This window comes from Synchiropus splendidus, chromosome 19, assembly GCF_027744825.2.
Source record: "Synchiropus splendidus isolate RoL2022-P1 chromosome 19, RoL_Sspl_1.0, whole genome shotgun sequence".
NCBI classification, from domain to species: domain Eukaryota; kingdom Metazoa; phylum Chordata; class Actinopteri; order Syngnathiformes; family Callionymidae; genus Synchiropus; species Synchiropus splendidus.
The window spans coordinates 7,727,501-7,748,113 of NC_071352.1; the positions used below are offsets into that span (position 1 = coordinate 7,727,501).

Genomic DNA, 20,613 nt, shown 5'->3' on the forward strand with positions numbered 1-20,613 from the left:
CTCCGGACTATTACAAAAAAACAATCGCCTAGTCATCAGGGTTATTTGAATCAGAGCAGGGTATGTTAAATAACATACTTCAGGATCGGAAACTGGTGGATCAGAAGGACGGCTTGTGAGGAGATGTGAAGTTAGGAAGGGTAGTGATGGGAAACAGTGTCCTCACTTTCAGAGGATACCAGAGGGTACTGCTTTTATATATGTTTGGATTTGAATTTCAATGAAACCTCTTTTTTTTTTTCGGAAATCTAAAGCGCCATCTAGTGGCCTCTAATGAATCTATCATGATAGAAAGGGAGGTGAGAAGCGAGTGATAGGCATGAAATTGAGCTTTTGCTCCTCCTCATCTAGCATCTTGTGGGACACTCTCACTGTGAGGCACTCAGTGGTGTCAGAAGTAGGATGCTGAGACTGTTTGATGCCTCTGAGTGGGGACGGACAGACGAGGTATCATGAAACAGTACCGCAGGGTTGATGAAACACCAGATGGCGCTCTTGTCTTAGAAATGATGTGAGGTTTCACTGAATTAGTTGTCCAGTTGTCTGGTGAAAATCAGGACACTGTTTCATGAAACATCACCAAGCCATCACTACCTCTGAGGAACCCGCAGTAGTCGACCAAAAGGGAGTGAAGCAGCAGTTAAAAGGTTCAGATAAACAGTGAAGAAACCGACTGCTGAAGCCTCACTGACTTGCTCTTTGGCAAAATGGTGTCAGAAAAGGGATGGTATAATTCGAAGCTAACCCAGTGTGAGTGATGCATGGAATAGGTGCAATAGGTGGAACATGCATTCTCAGGGTTGTGACGGAGGCGTGAATGGTATGTTAACACACACACGTTTCACTCTTATGAGGGAAATCACACTCCATTCAAAGGCCTCATTGAATCGATATCCAGGAAGTGAGAGGTGATGCACAATGAACTCTCCCGTCCTGCTTATCACTCAGGTGGAATGTCGCTTATCTTTGCATCTTCAAAACTAAAGCACAGCGTGTCAAGGCGTTACAAGCAGCCAGGGTCACGATCTGTTTTCAAGCTCACGGCGGGTTTGTTGTTGACCTGTCTGACACTTCAGGCTGTGTTTACAGCCGCAGTAAAAATCATCTTGAGCCCGTCGTCGTGTTTCTGTTTTGATCTTGTCCCTCTTATCAGAACTCACTGAGGATGATTCGACCTCAGAAAATCCCTGTGGCCCTGAAAGCTTCTTCACCCCAGGGGGCAAAGGTTAATTCATGAAAAAGAATTTAAAGTATACACTGTACATATTCGCCTGACACAAGGCCCTATCTATTCCCATTGATCTTTTAAGCACACGTGTTTATCAAAAGTTTCCAAGAGCCATAAAGCGTCGTCCAATGAGCTTTGAGAAGGAGGCGATTGCTGAGAGGTCAGGAAGGAAACTGGGACTTTGCCTCAGGACCAGATTGTCCCCAAACACTTGGACACAGAACAGCGACAGCGCACACCTCATGGGCTTTGGTGACGCTTGACCACTCACAGCAGGTGAGCTCTTCATTCATGAATTATAAATAATAATTCATTTATTGTCCAGACAAAATCGCAGTTTGATTTGGCATTTTTTTCCTCTTTGGTCAAGCACTATATATTTTTAATATTTTTATATTTTAATAATTTGGGAGTCTGTATTATAAAGCTTGTTTATGCGAGTAACATTTAAATAATATTCTTTAGCAAACTGCTATTTCAGACGTATGATTTATTAAATACAATATTTTTGTTAATGACTTACGTATTAACAATAAAATATATTTAGTTAATTCCAAAACATGTTATTATGTTCATACAACATGCTGTGTATATCTGATATGAATTAAATAATGACATGTGTGTAATAATAATAGTAATAATAATAATATACAGATATATTTGTAAAATAAAAAAAAATGTTAAAAAACTTTTTAAGCACAAATATTGAAAAAATATTATCTAAAAATGCGCAATATAAATATGAAATCTGAAATATAATTTGCTCAATATAAGTCTATGTTGATACAATACTCTTGACCAAGTACTATTGTGGAGTATAGTATCATGTTTCCATTATATTAAATAGTTCAGGTATCATGTACTGTTCAATTTTGTATCTTATTTATCGTTATTTTTTGCAGTATCAGAATGGAGAAGAAGCCTTTAATACTAAACATTTACTACGATGACCGTGCCATTGAAAAGATGATTGAGTTCATTTACTGCGTCATATTTCATAACCCCGTTCTGAAACAGACACTGTCAGGACGTCTTGTTAAAACATGCAAGAACAACACGGATAAGCGACTCAGGTGACACAATAAAGCAATAAATCGTTCAGTCAAAAGGCTTCCAATTGCATCGATCCGACCGCGACAATGTGACGTTCACCACACGGCTGGGGCTCTCATAAAAAGATCTGGGGAATTTATGACTGGCAGTATCAAAGATAATAGGTTAACAAGTGACTTTCCGAGGGGGAGACGGATAATAATTGACTCTCATTAGATTAATAACTGCAAGACGTCAGCGCTTAATACGCCGTAACGCACTTTTGAATGGAAGAGACGACTTTCAAATTCGGGAAAGCTCCGCCTGAAATCGACCTTGTTCTTTAGTTTGGCTACGCGCTCCACTAGAAGAGTGAAAAGACTTGAAGAAAAACAAGCCAGAGACAACAAACCGCTAAACTTCAGTGCATTGTTTTATCATCTCAAGCGGATGTTAAGAACGATCAGTGCAGGTTAAGCTGTGCCGAGAGTCCACTGAAGGTAAATCATCAACCGCTGATAACAACTGCAATAGTGGTTTTGACACCGGACAATGATACCCCGAGGGACTGCCTGACCGAGACTACCTGCTCAGACACCCAGGGTCCAGCAAAAACCAACCCAGCATATATGAAAGAGCTTGAATGGGAATAAGGACGGCACTCTGAGAGAGAACAACGGCGGCCAGTGACCATTTCTCAGTAAAATCATATAGCGTAGAATACCAGATGTCCTCTCACAGTTCTCACACTTCTGTTTATTGTTTAATATCTGAATAGATCCTGTATTTTTTTTTACACAAATGGTGTCAAAAGTAGGCTTAATACAAAAACAATGGGGCCCAAATGGGCTAGGTGACAAGCCAACTGCTCTCCACTTACAGCGGGTTCAATAAGAGATGAAACCCCATGTTGAATGTTGAAGTACTAGGAATGTGGTAAGCAAGTCTGTTGTGTAGCTTCCAGTTGGTTTTTCCCAGAAAATATAGCCTTTATATAAGTACATTCTGACTAGTGATGAGGCTTCATGAAACAGTGTCCTCGTTTTCAGAGCTCAGTAGGTGGCGCTCGAGGTTTAAAAATGAAGCTGCGTTTGTCTAAAATGGTTGTTCAAATCCAACAATTTTAGAGCCGCGAGTGCCATCTAGTGGGCTCAGAAAATGAGGACACTGTTTCATGAAGCCTCATGAGCCGTCAATATATTTTACTAAGGCCTTCAAATAACTGATGTACAAATTACTGGTTGCTTTGGGGAATAGTTTTCCAGATTGACTGATGTGATCTGTGCCTTGTCTGTACCAGGTTGGTGAAAATGAGTCTGGAACAAAGTGGCCATGAGGCCATCAACACCAGCTTCACCACCGTGCACGCGTTCGGCGGCGCTCGCAGCAAAAAGCAGCTCTGCTACATGCAGAAGGACGGCAGGTTTCCCGTGGTGTTCCAGAAGGGCCCTGGGGACTGGAGCCCCTTCTTCATGGACATCTTCACCACCCTGGTGGAGATCCGCTGGACAGTCATGTTCCTCTTCTTCTGTCTGTCCTACATCCTCTCCTGGCTGCTGTTCGGCCTCTGCTATTGGCTGATAGCGTATGTAAACGGAGACACCGCCAGTGAGTCGAGCAACCCCTGTGTGGTGAACGTTCACAGCTTCACGGCCGCGTTCCTTTACTCCATGGAAACGCAGGCTACTATTGGTTACGGCTTCAGGGGGATGACTGAGAACTGCATGGTGGCCATCGTCGTGGTGACCATTCAGGATGTGTTCAGCTGCCTCCTGGATACCATCATCATCGGGGTCATCGTGGCTAAAATGGCGTCCGCCCGGAAGAGGGCGCAGACGGTTGGATTCAGCAGCTTTGCTGTAGTGAACCTCAGAGACAGGACTCTGTGTTTGTCATTCAGACTAGCGGACTTCAGAGGGAACCACATCCTCGAGGGCGTCGCGAAAGCTCAACTTGTCCGTCACGTGAGGAAGCCTTCTGGATACATGGTGATGTTGTACCAAGATCTGGAGCTCGAGGAGCGAGAAGTTGTCCTCCCTACACCGGTGACTATCATCCACAGGATAAACCCCGACAGCCCGCTGTACCGCGTGGGCCCGGAGGACCTGCTGGAGGACCACTTTGAGATCATTGTGACCTTCACCTACACGGGAGACTCCACCGGGTTGCTGCACCAGACTCGGACCTGCTACACTCCGGCTGACATACGGTGGGGACAGCGCTTCCAGGACATGCTGAAACTAGGGAAGAACCACTACAGAGTCGACTACTCTCGGTTTAATGAGTCCACATGGGTTCCAGTGCCGCATCTGAGCGCAGAGCAGTATGACAGAGCCGGGAATCAGGATCTCAACCGCACACACACCTCACAAGTGTCTTCAATAAAGGGAGACGCCACCACAGTAAGACCTTACGTGACTGAAGAGGTGATGCACCAAACCATCTTGTAGTGGATCAACCAGCATGTATGTATATTTTGTATATAACTTTGTGTTAAAATTCTGTATATTTATTGGCAAATATATAAAGTGTGTTTATGGCGTACTGCAATAAACTGTCACACATTTCAGACATGGTTGATGAAGTGATTTTTATTTTTATTTTTATTTTTATTTTTATTTTTATTTTTTTTTATTTTTATTTTTATTTTTATTTTTTATTCAAAAAATAGAGTTAGATAAGATTGTTTTCTTGAAGCTCAAAAGTGCAGAATAGTAAGTAATATTAACGGAATATTTGTAAATAATCATAATTTGGGGGAAATTAAAAATATTGCAAATTAAAATCGTTATAGGTAAAGGGAAAATATTATAGTATATAGTAATAGTATTTTACACTTATACAAGAGAAATGATTAAAAAATAAAAGGGCTATTTCAGTGGAAACATTTAAGAGTTTTTTCTCTAAATTATTGACGCAAAATTGCATTAAAACGATAATTAACTTTGATAAATATACTTAAGACATTAGTGGAATGGAAGCAGGTTTTTTATTGCAATAAAATATCATCGTCAAATCTGCAGAGTTGCTCCACACTGTCATCTTGTGGTCACACTCAAAACTGATTCTCCATGACACCACATCAACCGTCTTCTGTATTTACAGTCAGAAATGTAAAATATGTGGGAACAAAAACAGCTAACTGAGAGTAAACTTGCATGTCGTTTTAAAGCAGACTTCCAAAGTGTTCATTTAAAAACCACCCGGAGACGCACAAGCTTCCCATTGGCCGGTAGAGGCGACGGGGCGGGGCTTAGGAGCGCTCCTGATTTCCCTCTTCGCAGTGTCACTCATCTTCACTGCAGCTGGAGAGTTTCATGGGAGAAAACGCAGCTTCTTACCGGAACCGTGGAGAGCGTCGTAAACGGAAAACTCAATAAGTGCGCAGATGCGCGCAGGACGCGCGTATGGGACTTGTAGCGGCCGAAAAACAGTTTTGCACCACAAGATCCTACAGGTATGTAAACAAATCCTATTTTTGTTTGTTCGCAGAATGGACCAGAACTAGTGCTGCAAAGTTAAAACTTAAGTATTAATATGAACAAAAGAATTATATATATTTAAAGACCCGAAATAAAGACAATAAGTAGCTGCAATAATAATCGTTATTGACATAGATATGCAAGTGTTAGACTCGCAAACTTCATATGTAACGGTGGGAGGCATATTGGACTGAAATAAGGACCGGCGGTTGCATAATTAAGTGGTACAGAAACTGCAGACTGATGGGCCCAACTATTGATCGGATTATTAAAAAGGGTCAGCTTTATGTAACCAGTTTCCATTTGCCCCGGCTGCTGTAAACAATAACACATGTGGATGCACGCGGGCTGTGCATCCCTGTCACATCCTGCACCACCAGCCATGCTGCTGCTGCTGCTGCTGAAACTTGTCTGAGGATTTGTTTCAATGACAATAATATAGATCCGATGTCACTTACTCAGTTGAAACTTTAAAAGTTTACCCTGCACTCACACTAATACCAAAATTTCTGATATGGACGCGATGGTTTTGAAAATCTGAGTCATAAGAAATAAGTGAGATACAGATGTTAGACCATAAATATGCCCTAAAAATGGTTCAAAATGACACTAAAAAACACCATAAACTGGCAGAAATATATCATGCATATTTTAAAAGCAACCTATTTCTGTTCAGTTCCTTAAACCATATGACGTTTTCACAATTCAGATTCAACTGTGACCCACAGTAATCCCAAATATATTGAACTTGTCGGCATAAATTCGTGTTTAATTGCAGAGTGGGTGTTTGGAAGAGGCCTAGAAATGTGCCTTTATTCCATCTGGATTAAGTCGATCTGTAATTTGACTCAGGTCCCTGCGGACTGAGCTGCCTCATTAATTTGTACATTAAATATTCCTTTCCTCTCCGTCAGCACACTGCGGTGAATATGAATATCATTGGGAAGGTCCCCCCAGTGCTGCGCACGTTTGTCTGGAGCAGAAAAGTAACTGAGTTTACGCTGCATTATTTACACACCGCGTGTAACCACACACCCACACGCACTTGGCTCTGGCTCCTGTCAATTACTTCTCACACTGTTGTCTTTTTCCACAGCCCTCTTCACTGATGAGGTCCAAAAGTGGTGCCAGGGAGGAGTAGGCCACCTTCTTCCAGCCAGCCGTGTCCCCCTCCTGAAGGTCCTGGTGGACGTATTTTCTGCCTAAGATTGTCCCCGGGATCATTCGAAACTGTTTCTCCAACGCTTCTACCAGAAACTTAGACTGTTTTCCAAAGCAGAACAGGCCCAGCCCTCCCAGGCGGAAGCGATGGGGAGCGTGCGAAGCCACCGCTACAGCATCGTCTCCTCAGAGGAGGACGGCATGAAGCTCGCCACCATCGCCGTGCCCAACGGCTACGGCAACGGCAACGTCAACAAGGCGCTGGACGAGCCCCAGCGCCAGAGTCGCTTCGTCCGGAAGGACGGTCACTGCAACGTGCAGTTTATCAACATGAGCGAGAAGGGCCAGCGCTACTTGGCAGATATCTTCACCACCTGCGTGGACATTCGTTGGCGCTGGATGCTGCTCATCTTCTGCCTCTCCTTCCTCCTCTCCTGGCTCTTCTTTGGCCTGGTCTTCTGGCTGGTGGCGCTTTCTTACGGAGATTTGGAGAACGAGACTCAGCTGTGTGTTTCAAACGTGGACAGCTTCACTGCTGCCTTCTTGTTTTCAGTGGAGACCCAGACCACCATCGGTTACGGGTACAGGTATGTGACCGAGGAGTGTCCGGTTGCTGTGTTCATGGTTGTCTTCCAAAGCATCGTGGGATGCATCATCGACGCGTTCATCATCGGTGCCGTGATGGCTAAGATGGCCAAGCCCAAAAAGAGGAACGAGACCCTGGTGTTCAGCCATTACGCCACCGTGGCAATGAGGGACGGGAAGCTTTGCCTCATGTGGCGAGTGGGGAATCTGAGGAAGAGTCACCTGGTGGAAGCCCACGTCCGAGCCCAGCTCTTGAAGTCCCGCACCACCGCAGAGGGGGAGTTCATCCCTCTGGATCAGGTGGACATTGACGTGGGTTTTGACAGCGGCATTGACAGAATCTTCCTGGTCTCTCCCATCACCATCGTCCACGAGATCGATGAGGACAGCCCCTTCTATGAGATGAACAAGCAGGAGCTGGAGACATCAGAATTTGAGATCGTCGTCATTCTTGAGGGAATGGTGGAGGCCACAGCTATGACCACCCAGTGTCGGAGCTCCTACATAGCCAGCGAGATCTTGTGGGGTTACCGCTTTGAGCCGGTCCTATTTGAGGAGAAGAACTACTACAGAGTGGACTACTCTCGCTTTGACAACACCTACGAGGTGACCAACACCCCACAGTGCAGTGCCAGGGAGCTGGCAGAGAAGAGGTCCAACCCCTCCACTTCAAGGAACTCCTTCTGCTATGAGAACGAGGTCGCGCTTGAAAAGGTCGACTTGGAGGAGGACATCGAAGAGGAGGAGGAGGAGGAGGAGGAGACCAGGAGCACACAGGACGTTGAGGTGAATGCTCTGGATGACGTGAACACAGATGCAGCCTCAGACTCTGAACACAGCGCGGACATTTTGCCTTTAGAAACAAGACCTTTGACTGCGGAACCCGAAATATAACAGCAGGTGATTCATGAGGTTGCGGTTGCAACGGAGCTTTTGGGTTACATGAACTGGTTGCACTGGGCTGTAGGAACAATATTGGCCAGATCCTTCACATGGGTACAAGCATTTTGATAAAGAATCAAAGATTTATGACACAATTTTGACCGTGTGTGGCCTCACTGTCGCTAAATTTGGGTTTAAAAAAATGAGGGAACAGGCTACATTCACATTGTGTTTCAGGTTATTTCTAGAGAGCAAAAAAGCAATTCCAATGGTTTATTCTGAATTCTACCTTCTCACCACCTTCACCAACGGTCCATAACTGTCAGTAGAGGCAGATGAAAATGTTTTCCCCAGCTGAGTGTTTGTCTCCCCCTTAGCTTTCACCATAGAACCAGTGCCCATCTGCGGACGCCTCAGGGACGTCTGGGCCTCTTTGCCTATAGGCTTAGCTTCACCTCACTGGCTTACTTCCCCTTAAAATCCTCCAAAATTCAAACATAAAATTCTTTTATTTACCACTACAAATGTCATATATCTTTTAAAGTAAAAACCAGTGCGATACAACGCATTTGTCTGCTTACACAAGATGGCCGCGCTAAAGCTATTGGCGTGTTCGATGAATAAAGTTTGTCCGGGAATCAATCCGATTATTTATATTCTGCCTCCATCTATTATTGTTTATGCTGTAGTTGCCCATGACAACGACAAAAAAAGTCACACAAGAGCAAACACCATGTGAACGCAGCCTTCAGTATAAGCTATTTTAGCAGATGTATATGTTTTGCATTAGTTTTTCACTGAACAACTGAAGCCACACAAGGACTTGTTTGTTAATGAGCTGGTCTCTTAGCAAATCGGTATTTACAGTCTTCTTCCATGTGGTCTGTACGATGACTTGCACAGATTAGGAGCGGGGAATAAAAGATGCTTTATCTTTCCGAAACGTCTCCAGCAATAAACCTTTTCAAGCGGTTCAGGTCGGTGACAGAATGTGAAGCTGAAGTCGTGAATGTTTGTGATAAGTGCTGCTAAGTTACATATGATATGTTTGGAGGGAGATCCAGAAGCCAAAATGTATTATTTGTATTTGCAAAGCCTCCTTTTGGAGATTTTAACAGCAACCTGTGTTGTTCATTTTAGATGTAGACAAGCATGAAGCTGTGTGTGAGTGTGTGTGTGTGTGTGTGTTGTTGTTTTTTCCAAAGCACTTTCTTCCTCATCAGCGAGTTTCCTACATTAGAAACAGAGACTGCTTGACATGGGCTGACGCTAAAACAATAAAAGCTCATCCTTGCGGGTCGAATTGTAAGGAGATTATTTATTGGATGACTGTAACAAGTTGGCCACCAAACTGGCTTTAATTCAGTATATTTTCGGTGTGTACGCGCAACAATGTGTAGTGTGGATCAGATACCGCTGGGTTATTATTAGATCCAAAATATTCCTCTGTTTGGGTGGCGTCCATGTGAGCGCAGTCTCTGTTTAAAAAGCCAAAGCCCTACTGAGACTCTCTCATTCTAAAGTCGACTGGCTCATATGAAGCATTGGAGTTGTCCACTTAACAAACTCTAATATTTCTTGAGCACTCACACACTGGAATTTTCTTTCGACATATTCAAGATCAAGTTAGCCCGAAGTGTGCGCAACACGAGCTTCTGGGAAATGACTGAAAACATTTCATCCATTCGACTTGGTCCTGCACAAACTGTATAGTTTTTTTAAAAAATCTTTTGTAAATTATTATGCTCATAAAGACTGTATGCTTTAGATGATGTCATAATTTTCCAATAAAACCTTGGTGAAAATCTATTTGGGGGTTTTATGAGGATGCTTTTCATCGTTTTAGCCAAAATACCTTGATAAACTCGACCAACTTTCTTGCTTGTGCGAGCGACCGCTGGAAAACTAGCGCCACCTGGAGTCGTTCTGAGCTCTTTTGTAATGATCCGAATGAGAACCAGCTAAAAATATACAGCTAAAATAAGGGAAAAAACATACAGGGAAATCAGTGTGGATTGAATGAGCTGCTTGGCAGAGGTCTGTTATTCCAGCATACTACTAAAAATACTACATTTTTTATTTGTGTTTCAGTTAGTCGGTGTTGAGTTTCCTCTTCTTTTTGGTCCACTCTTCACTGAAAGGCTTAAAAATGGAGTATAAAGACAGTAACCACCACTTCTGCTCGAAGATCAATAAGTCTAAGGGGTGAAACATGGGTGTAGCAAGGGAGAGGCAGTCTGGGGAGGCGGGACTCATTCTGTGACCATCCAATGCAGACTGCTTTCACCGATATGTTAGCATAGATGTTTCATGCTGGATTCTTATTGAGTGGGTAGTATTCACCGATGGCGGCGGGTCAGAGTAAAAAGCGTTTTGTTGTTGATGCTGTGACACCAAGTGACCATCAGTTGAATCTCTAGCGTCCCCTAGGTGATGATGTGGTTGTGACCGGAAAGCTCAGTCCGAGATTTGGAGTAGATTTTCAATCGATGTGTGAGAATATTTGTGAGAATCCTCCAAATATCTTGGGAACGCGGAGTAGCTGGGGCATTCTTTGACCGCTGAAATGAGCCTCTGCCCTCCTTCATGGTAATAACAGTGTAATATCGGACTTATAAGTACGTAGTCACAGCTAAGCTACACGTGTACAACAACCGACTCCTCTGGAAGAGCAAACAATGGCCGCCAGCTTGTGTAACACCAATAACAGCGCAACACGATGAGAAAAAAATCCATCTTTTCCTATTATGGCCAACATCAGGTTGTATTCGGTTGAATCATAGCGACAACTGCGACACGTTTGTGTGGCGTTTTGGAGGTTTCCATCACGGTATGAGGGATCTATTGATGCGACCCCAGCGCAGAGAGGCAGTGAGCTGATGTGATTAGGTTCCACGCAGGAAGTGAGAGCCACCTCGGGGCTTTTTCCACATTATCCGATAAACATCCACAAATCTTGCTTTTGACTTGAAAATAACCTTAAAAATAATTCAATCCCATCTGATGTTTCTCATAATTCTCCCTTAAAATAAAAAATATAACTTTTTCTATGTATTTTTTTCAATAAAAAAATTAAAAAATAGTTTTTTACATTTTTTTTGGATGATGTGCCACGGCTTTTCAGGTGTCTGGGATGTTTTCCTAAATTCATCGCCCCCAAAAAGAGCAGGATTACATCAGCATGTGTGGTGACATTCAGCTGGAGAGTCGTGCGCTGTGTGAAATTCATTGACTGGCCTGAGCTGGCTGCAGAGGACCTGTCGATGATGCCGCTGACGTCCCTGGCAAATTCCCTCGAAATGGCTGGTCCGCAATAGCACGACCTTCACATTAGCCGGGTGAACGGTCACACAAATAAATTAAAAAGCACAGTGGCTGGAACACAGCGACTACGTGTCAGAGGAGATGCTGCTAGGTGAAGTACCAGCAGACTTGTTACAGCAAGCCTCGTTCAAACCTCTAGTTTTACACCCAAATTTACATCTCTAGTCTAAAAAAGATCCAGAGTCCATCATCATGTTCCTGTCTTTGACAGCAACCCTTCAAATAACTGTAAATCAGTTGCCTTCTATTTATCACATGGCCGGTCTTTTTCTTAAAGTTTACACACCTAACTCTGCTGTGTGTGACAGATGGGGTGGATTGATGTCGCGGGAGGAAGTTTCTGTCGCCAGCACTGTTTTTTCCGAGCATATTTGAGATGGTTATTTGATAAGGAACTCTTTGCACTCGCTGGTGAACTCCAGTGCCATGCGTGGTTTAGATCGAATGATGTGACAAAACATATGAAGTAACAGGTGACATATGAGAACAAAGACATAACTGAAGACACAAAATTGAAGTCAAAAATTCACTGACATTAAAATTACTTTTTGACTCACACAGACATAGCAAGGAGAAAGTGTTTTCAAGATGGCCACAGACAAGCCAGGTGTGTTGACAAGTCACCACTTTCTGTTATTTTCACACTAGCAGTCTCTAAAGTATATAAAAAAAAAAAGAAATAGATATCTATGAATCTCTCTCTCTCTCTCTCTCTCTCTCTATATATATATATATATATATATATATATATATATATATTCAGAATCATCGCACAGTATATTTTTGAAAATGCAGGGGGTTTAAAGTAGTACATGTATGTAACATAATAATACATCTCACTTTTTATTGTCATTTAACAATATTTTTTTAAATACTTTGTTTCATAATGATGTGTCTATATTTTGTTCAGATGAAATGAAAAGTAGTAAAATGTTCCTCCTCAGTGTAAAATAAGGTATAATTATCAGTGGCAAATACTTCATAGTAGTAATAGTAGTAATTAAGTAAGTAAGGCCAAATGCTATAATTACAGGCAAAATGTAGTAATAATAATAACAACATTATTATATTATTACTATTATTATTATTATCAATACAACAACAACAACAACAACAACAACAACAACAATAATAATAATAATAATGATAATGACAATAATAATAATAATAATAATAATAATAATAATAATAATAATAATAATAATAATAATAATAATAATAATAATAATAATAATAATAATAATAATAATAATATTTTTTTATATTTTTAAATATGTATATGAACACTTGTTATGTCCAATCAAAACAAACATCACCATTTGACTTGGAAATTGTGATGTCCAAGTTCCGGTATCGAAACAAAAGATAATCCACTTCCAAAGAAACGGTAACAACCAAAAGTTCAAAAGGATTAAATAAGGTAATTACATAATCCCGATGACATGAGATTGCATAAGTGCTGACGGTGGATGTGCAGTCGAAATATTGGGCGTGCTCAGTGAGAGACGGGGACTGGGGGCAGAAGAAGGGAAATACTCCTCAGAGTGCACACATGAGTCATGAGAACATGGAGCTCACACCCACATCCAGGTCCACATCTAGGACGGGTTCAATGGAGCCACATCTGGAGGTTCACACACGTGGAAATGGTGTGGCTCACTGCTCAATGGTGTTGACCACTGAAGGCTTTCAAACCAAGACCACCAGTTCATTCCAACAACACCACGTGGGGTCATGAACGCCTCACAGTGAGCCCAACAGCATTGGCTTCTCACCACATCAGACTGCATTTGCTTCCTGGTCCAGTGAATCAGGTTTGCCCAACGATCTATCGATGAATGGAATCGCTCCAATGAACTGCCCATAAAAGGGGTGAAAACCAAAGGGGAGCTGCCCTCGTGCCTGAGCAGAGGTATATTCATTACAAAGATGCTCTGACAGACTACTGCGGTCACGCACAGCTGCGAGTGCCATGCAATGCAATGCATCTCCAGTTCAACTTCTGTTTACAGGCTCTGGATGCAGCTATCAAGGTCAGTGGCGCTGCAGCCAGAACCCAAAGGTCAGGCAGGAATAGATCGCCGACGGATTCCCGGCTGGTAAATGGTTGCTAATGCTGATGCTAACGCCAATAGGAAGCTAAAATAAGCCAGTTGTTGTTGCTTCACGAGTGACCGCATCCCCGCATGTCATGGAAACACCTCGACTTGGGTCCAACATAGTTTACACTGGTGGCCAAATATAGAAAGTGCAGCGCAGTTAATGTTGCTATTGTGCGTGTTTACAAGTTCCACAAGATCAGTAAGGAGAGAAAGTGTCAACAGAAGGGAAAAATAGCGATCGCGTAATTGGGTTTCATCTGGCTTAGCAACTGGAGCCTGTGGTCAAATGAAAGACACGGAAGGGACAACAGCACGGACCCTCAGTTTCAGCTGGAGCGATGGGAAAAAGAAAGAAAGAAGAAGACAGGGAATAGTTGAAACAGGTGACGATAGAGAAGCTAGTTTCCTGCCAGGATTCCCCCATGTCCACACACACACACACACACAGACACGGGCACTTGCGACCAGAGGGTCCTTGCAAGTGCATCAGCTGTCGCGTGCTTTGGTCGAACATGTTATCTGACACTGGTCATGTTTAAAGTTAACTCTAACCTTTGACTTATCTAATGTTGCTGGTGTCTATCTATCTATCTATCTATCTATCTATCTATCTATCTATCTGTCTATCTGTCTGTCTGTCTGTCTGTCTGTCTGTCTATCTATCCATCCATCATCATCCATCCATCATTCGTCATCCATCCATCCATCCATGCATCATCCATCCATCCATCCATCCATCTATCATCCATGCATCCATCCATCCATGCATCCATCCATCCATCTATCCATCATCCATCCATCCATCCATCTATCCATCCAATGCAACCATCCATCCATCCATCCATCTATCATCCATGCAGCCATCCATCCATCATCCATCCATCCATCCATCTATCATCCATCCATCCATCCATGCATCATCCATCCATCCATCCATCCATCTATCATCCATCCATCCATGCATCATCCATCCATCCATCCATCCATCCATCCATCTATCATCCATGCATCCATCCATCCATCCATCCATCTATCATCCATGCATCATCCATCCATCCATCCATCCATCCATCCATCTATCATCCATGCATCCATCCATCCATCCATCTATCCATCCAATGCAACCATCCATCCATCATCTATCATCCATGCATCCATGCATCCATCCATCCATCATCCATCCATCCATCCATCTATCCATCCAATGCAACCATCCATCCATCCATCTATCATCCATGCAGCCATCCATCCATCCATCCATCCATCTATCATCCATGCATCCATCCATCCATGCATCCATCCATCCATCTATCCATCATCCATCCATCCATCCATCCATCTATCCATCCAATGCAACCATCCATCTATCATCCATGCAGCCATCCATCCATGCAGCCATCTATCCATCCATCTATCATCCATCCATCCATCCATGCATCATCCATCCATCCATCTATCATCCATCCATCCATGCATCATCCATCCATCCATCCATGCATCATCCATCCATCCATCCATCCATCTATCATCCATGCATCATCCATCCATCCATCCATCCATCTATCATCCATGCAACCATCCATCCATCCATCTATCATCCATGCATCCATCCATCCATCATCCATCCATCCATCCATCTATCCATCCAATGCAACCATCCATCCATCCATCTATCATCCATGCAGCCATCCATCCATCATCCATCCATCCATCCATGCATCCATGACTGATGACTGTGCAGACGTGACATCATACGCTCTACTCTACTCTCACTGTTTAGTTTCTGAAGAAGGCACCGCTCACAACTCAGTGTTACTATAACAACATCAGGGCAACCAACTACGTCACCTTCCACCTCTGGAGACTTGACTGTCACATGCAGAGAAGGATGATAATTACCTGCTTATTTCCTGGCATTTTGAATACCTAGGACAAGAAAGCTCACAACAGACAATGGAGTTTATCCTCGCCCATGACTCTCTAGCTCAGTGATAGGAAATTACATTTCCTAAAGGGCATTACAAACTGTAACTGTTGTGAGGGGCCATCATCAAAAGAAAGACAGCGATAGCCAAAATATATACAGTGGTACCTCGGTTCTCGACCACAATCCGTTCCAGACGGCCATTTGAGAAGCGATTTGTTGGAAATCTGAATCGATTTTTCCCATTACAATGAATGGAAAGAGACATAATGCGTTCCAAGCCTTAAACTAGTCTTTTGTAGGAGTGAATGTAGAGTGTCTGCTGCAGGTGCGCTGTTCCTCTATGTGTGTGGCCACTGCATGTGGGAGGGGTTGCCGAGTGAGTGACGTCTCTCCAGAAGTGAAGAGGTGCCCGGTGCGTGTCCAGCTCTGAATGTGCGCTTCTGTGCAGTTTGGCTGTGACAAAGTCATAAACCAAGTCACGCTCTGTCCCAGACTCGCCTCATCCCTGTCCCAGCTCCAGCCCAAAACAGGACATCAAACCCTGGAGTGAGCACTCCAGCCTCGGAGGTGTGGAGAGCAAGCCCCTCCCCTGTGACACTACCACGGTCCAGTCCGGAGACACCTCAATTTCAAGAAGTAACAGTCAGTAAATGTAGCTAGTGGGACACGTCTGCATACAGAGGCTGTGTTATACACAATAACAAAGCGCGTAGTGGGTCAGCTGATCGGTCCGCGCACATTGTGTTTTTTTCGGCTTTTTTCGGGGGCGTTCGAGTTCTGGATTTTTGTTCGAAATCCAAGGCCAAAAAATCTTTGTTCGAACTCCGATTTGTTCGAATTCCAGGACGTTCAAAAACCGAGGTACCACTGTACTTAAGTAACAAGGGCAAATGAACCTCTAAAGATTAAAAGTAAGTAATGATATTAAGAAGTGTAAATATTCCATGAAAGCTTAAGTTCATTTCATATGCACTCAATTCAAATATAAATCAACATAACTGTGGACCAGATGTTCAAGTTCAAAATGTATTTTCAATATTCCTTGAATGTATTTTGAGGAACAAGAAAAACACACAAAAATGGCCGAAGAAATGCAGAAAATTCTAGTCTTCAAACAAGAACATGCTATATTTACTGCTGGAGTGGTGGTGGTGATGGTGACTAAAAGAGAAAAAAAATTTTCAAAACATCAGTTGTAGTTTTAGTCTGATGTCGAAAGGGCCACAAAAATACAAGCATCTGTATCTGGTCTGCTCTTCTCCTTTGAGGAGCAAATAATTGACCAAAGCGAGGGTCCGGGGCCATTTGAGGCCCTCGTTTAGCTTTTAAAAAAAAGATCATTTTGAGGCCTTTAAGTGTCATATGAGTTCTGAACTGCTGTTGGTCCATGCTGTCAGGTGAAGACAGCTGGAGGATCCACATTAAAAAGCACTTTTAGAGGCGTTTTTCAGCAGAAACTTGAATATTAAAGAGCCCAGAAAGTGTGATACGCAGCACACTGTCTGGCTCGCACACTCCCAAATTAGGGCATGACTCGCTCGCCTGCTTACTCCAGATTAATTCACAGAGAACAAGATTAGCGTGTCCAATCGCCAGTGACACCGAGTCTGGAAGCAGAACCGGACACCACAGAGACCTAATCATCCTCACCGCCCTGCAGTCGGGAGCCAATCGGAGGAAGCAGATTGTTGATATAATCTTTATTTGTTTTTTTTTTTATCTGGACTGGATTATCTGACACGTCTCTCAAAATTGTACTTCAACTCCTCCGGATGCTCATGGTGGCTCACACCTCATGCTGAGTTATTTCTTTGTTAAATATAAGTGAAAATACAGAACGAAAACACTGGAAAATAAACGTATATCTAGTGTATTAAAAGAATTTAGGTGTAAAGAGCAGCGTGTGATGGTTTTATTCTGTGTGAGAGAGATGCGGTTTCTCCCGGCGAGAAGATTACTTCCTTACGTCACGCACACAATTTTCTCTCCTGTAGTGGCTCAGATTACAGAGGTGGCTTATGCTGAGTTTAAGCAGGTCTGGCAGCAGAAAACAATGACGGAGCAAAGAGACAGACATTTTTAATTACAAGTGTCTTGTGTGTGAGTGAGGGAGAGGAAGACAGATGTCTGGATTAAGGCTCTGTTTAAAGCACCCAGTTTGTGCCACGTCACTCTTCGTGTCCACCAAACAGGTTATTGTTGTTGTTATTCTGACAATAATAAAATAAAGCCTTCAGGAATCCTTCTTTAAAGGACTGACCTGAGGCCCGATTTGGGACAGGTTTTGCGGGACCCATGTGTGGACAATTCATTTCATTTCCGGGGTCACAAAATAAGAAGAATATTTGAAGCAATGAGAGATTGGAAAAGACAACATATGAATGCTCAAAAATGAATTTTTAAATAAGAAAAATAAAAACTGGATGGAAAATATTAGTATTTGTAGTGGAATTTTGTGAAAATATTGACATAAAATAGATATTTTAAAATAATTTATTCATTTATTTTTAAAGAAATTAAAATTCCAGAAAAAATTACAGAAAGAAATTAATTTACATTTTGCTTATTATTAGTCCGTCTGTCTTGCTATGATGGCCTGTATGTGTGTTCCCAAAACACATTCATTGTCATATGAATAAATAACCCAAGTATAAATATTAGAATCATCCAAGGTTATGACCACAGAACTAGCTTAATGTCACCTTATTATTAGCAAAAAAATGTGGTCCCAGGATGGTTATGTTATTTAGGGTGGAGGGTAAAACACCACCAGCCTTTGAAAATTCAGAGTCTATAGTACTGACTCCACCACCTCTTGAACAGAGAGTGGACCCATCATAGCAGAGTGAGATCCAAAATCAACAAAGGAATATGAACAAAACATCAAGGCAGTTTTCAAAATAAAATCCCAACCAAGAAGAACAAAAATGGGTGGTAAATTTACGCAGAAAATATTTGGTGGAAGGAGGCTACTGGAGCAGAGCAACAAGCTGTGACTAAAAAAAAAAAAAAAAAACGCTCTAAGAAACATCTAAGAAGGCCAAAACAATGACTGGTCATATTTCCCTGGCTGATCATTAGAAGTATAACTATTTCAACACAATTCTAAATTCAGATGATGCTACTTTATTGTTGGTGCAGTCTGATTCACCAGCCGATCGAATGAATGCAACGCCTCTGTGTAACAGAAACCTTCGCTGCTGGACTGAAAACGGGGCAAATGTTTTCCACGTCCAGCGCAAGAAATGGTAACGGGAGAAGGGACGCACGCCACTTAAATACGTCCTTGTGGCAAAGAGGAGGCTCAGTGTTACACCTGCTGGCTCAGGTGCTCAGAGTCGCGGTCTGATCTCTTGACTTTCCTTGTCACCGACACACCGAGACACCAGCTGGACGACCTGTTGCTGAAGGCCATGAAGTCACCAAGTCACTGGATTTTATTTACAAGACAAAGTCCCCGCATCTTCTGAACTCTCAAGGTCGACAAACGCATGCGCCTGACTCCAAAGTCGCTGAGCCACGCAATCTAGCTGCATCTGTTGCCACAGCATGATGCAAAGTTGTGGCAATCTGATAAAAGTAACCAAAGACACAACCCTCAGCGGAGATGGCTTTAAGATGACTCTGAGTTTGTGGCGCTTATTTATACGTGAAAGTAGGTCTCAGTAGCCCAGTTCTTTTTTAGCATTGTGCAGGCACAGACTTGCAGCTCGACGAGACACTTCTCTCTACACTGGATCCCACCGGGGACCCTGGTGTTTCCATGAGAGCAGCTGGCTGAGAACAAGCCGGCTCTCCTTCAGGTAAACACGGGTGCTTCGCCGGCTTAAATCAGCCCCCTGCGAAGCCATGAATCATGTGATGGAAATACAACGAGTGACCTCACCGGACTATTCAGAGATCAACCATCTAAGATTTGGATGTGATTTTTGGAATGTAGTTTATTTATAAGAGTGAAACCAGTAGGTCGCTCTTGTCAAGGCGGGAACTGTGCAGTCTGGTGGCTCTGTGGCGCCTCTATGGCTCTATATATATATATAAATAAATCAGTATAGATTTTATGTTTTTTTTCTGTTTTGTACTTGGAACAGTGTTTTTCTTTTTGTGATTTTAGGTTATTTGTGACGCTTTTATTATAATAAATATTTGCGTTTTTTTCTTGTCATATTGCTGCATTTTTGTCTGGCTAGGCTTCGAAGGCCAGAGGCTGTCAACGTTCAAACTATGCTATTCACTTGATGACAGACTTTATGAGAGAAGACGACAAACATTTTTAAAATCCAGCAACGTTTTTGAGCACAGCTCCAGTGAAACACACATAGAGCTGCAGCTTGAGCGAGGAATTCCACTTGAAACCTAATGTTACTGTCTGTTTTCAAACCTACTGTAATTTCCAGACTACAAGATGTTACTTTTTAATCTGGTTTATGCAACAACGCAGCTAATGGATTTTTGCAGGCTAAAGAGTGTCATGCTTCCAAAATATTGAGCCTTGCCGCATCAAACTGATGAAATCACAAGTGTTTCATTTACCTTAAAGCGCTCAAAATGTGCTGTTTTTGCCCGTGTGTGCACAGCTGAGAACTTCGGAACTTTGGACACGCAGGCGAACGCAGCACATTTTGAGCGCTTTAATGTCAATAAAAGATGAGAGGAGCTCATGATTCAAGTTTTGTTTCATGAGTTTTTCAAACTAGTTTAGAAGTGATCCTCATGCATTTTTAAGCACCTCCGACCTTACTACGGCACAGACAGCACCACTGCACCCACGACTTATCGACCTTTTCTTTATAGATCTTGCCCCATCCATGTTATCATTAATATTTTCAGATGACAAAGGTTGCTATATTTAATGGATTTATTTTGTTTTGCTCACATACGCCTCACTAT

The 20,613-nt window shown here is 42.7% G+C and overlaps 3 protein-coding genes across 4 annotated transcripts in view; 2 read left to right on the forward strand and 1 right to left on the reverse strand.

Moving 5' to 3' along the window:
- LOC128751311 (5-hydroxytryptamine receptor 3A-like) overlaps positions 1-20,613 on the reverse strand; it is a 32,311-nt gene that overhangs the window by 4,669 nt on the left and 7,029 nt on the right. The window lies entirely within an intron of this gene.
- Positions 3,571-4,710, forward strand: LOC128751386 (inward rectifier potassium channel 16-like). The gene has a single exon (XM_053852346.1). It carries the CDS (start codon positions 3,571-3,573, stop codon positions 4,708-4,710), a length of 1,140 nt encoding a protein of 379 aa, XP_053708321.1.
- Positions 5,568-10,167, forward strand: LOC128751310 (inward rectifier potassium channel 2-like). 2 transcript variants are annotated; one of them, XM_053852260.1, is made up of 3 exons: positions 5,575-5,717; positions 6,657-6,728; positions 6,839-10,167. In XM_053852260.1, the coding sequence occupies exon 3, from the start codon at positions 7,051-7,053 to the stop codon at positions 8,380-8,382; it is 1,332 nt and encodes a 443-aa protein (XP_053708235.1). In that variant the 5' UTR covers positions 5,575-5,717; positions 6,657-6,728; positions 6,839-7,050; the 3' UTR covers positions 8,383-10,167. The 2 variants fall into 2 exon arrangements, with proteins under 2 accessions (XP_053708233.1, XP_053708235.1); XM_053852258.1 differs by lacking the exon at positions 6,657-6,728 and having other exon boundaries at positions 5,568-5,717.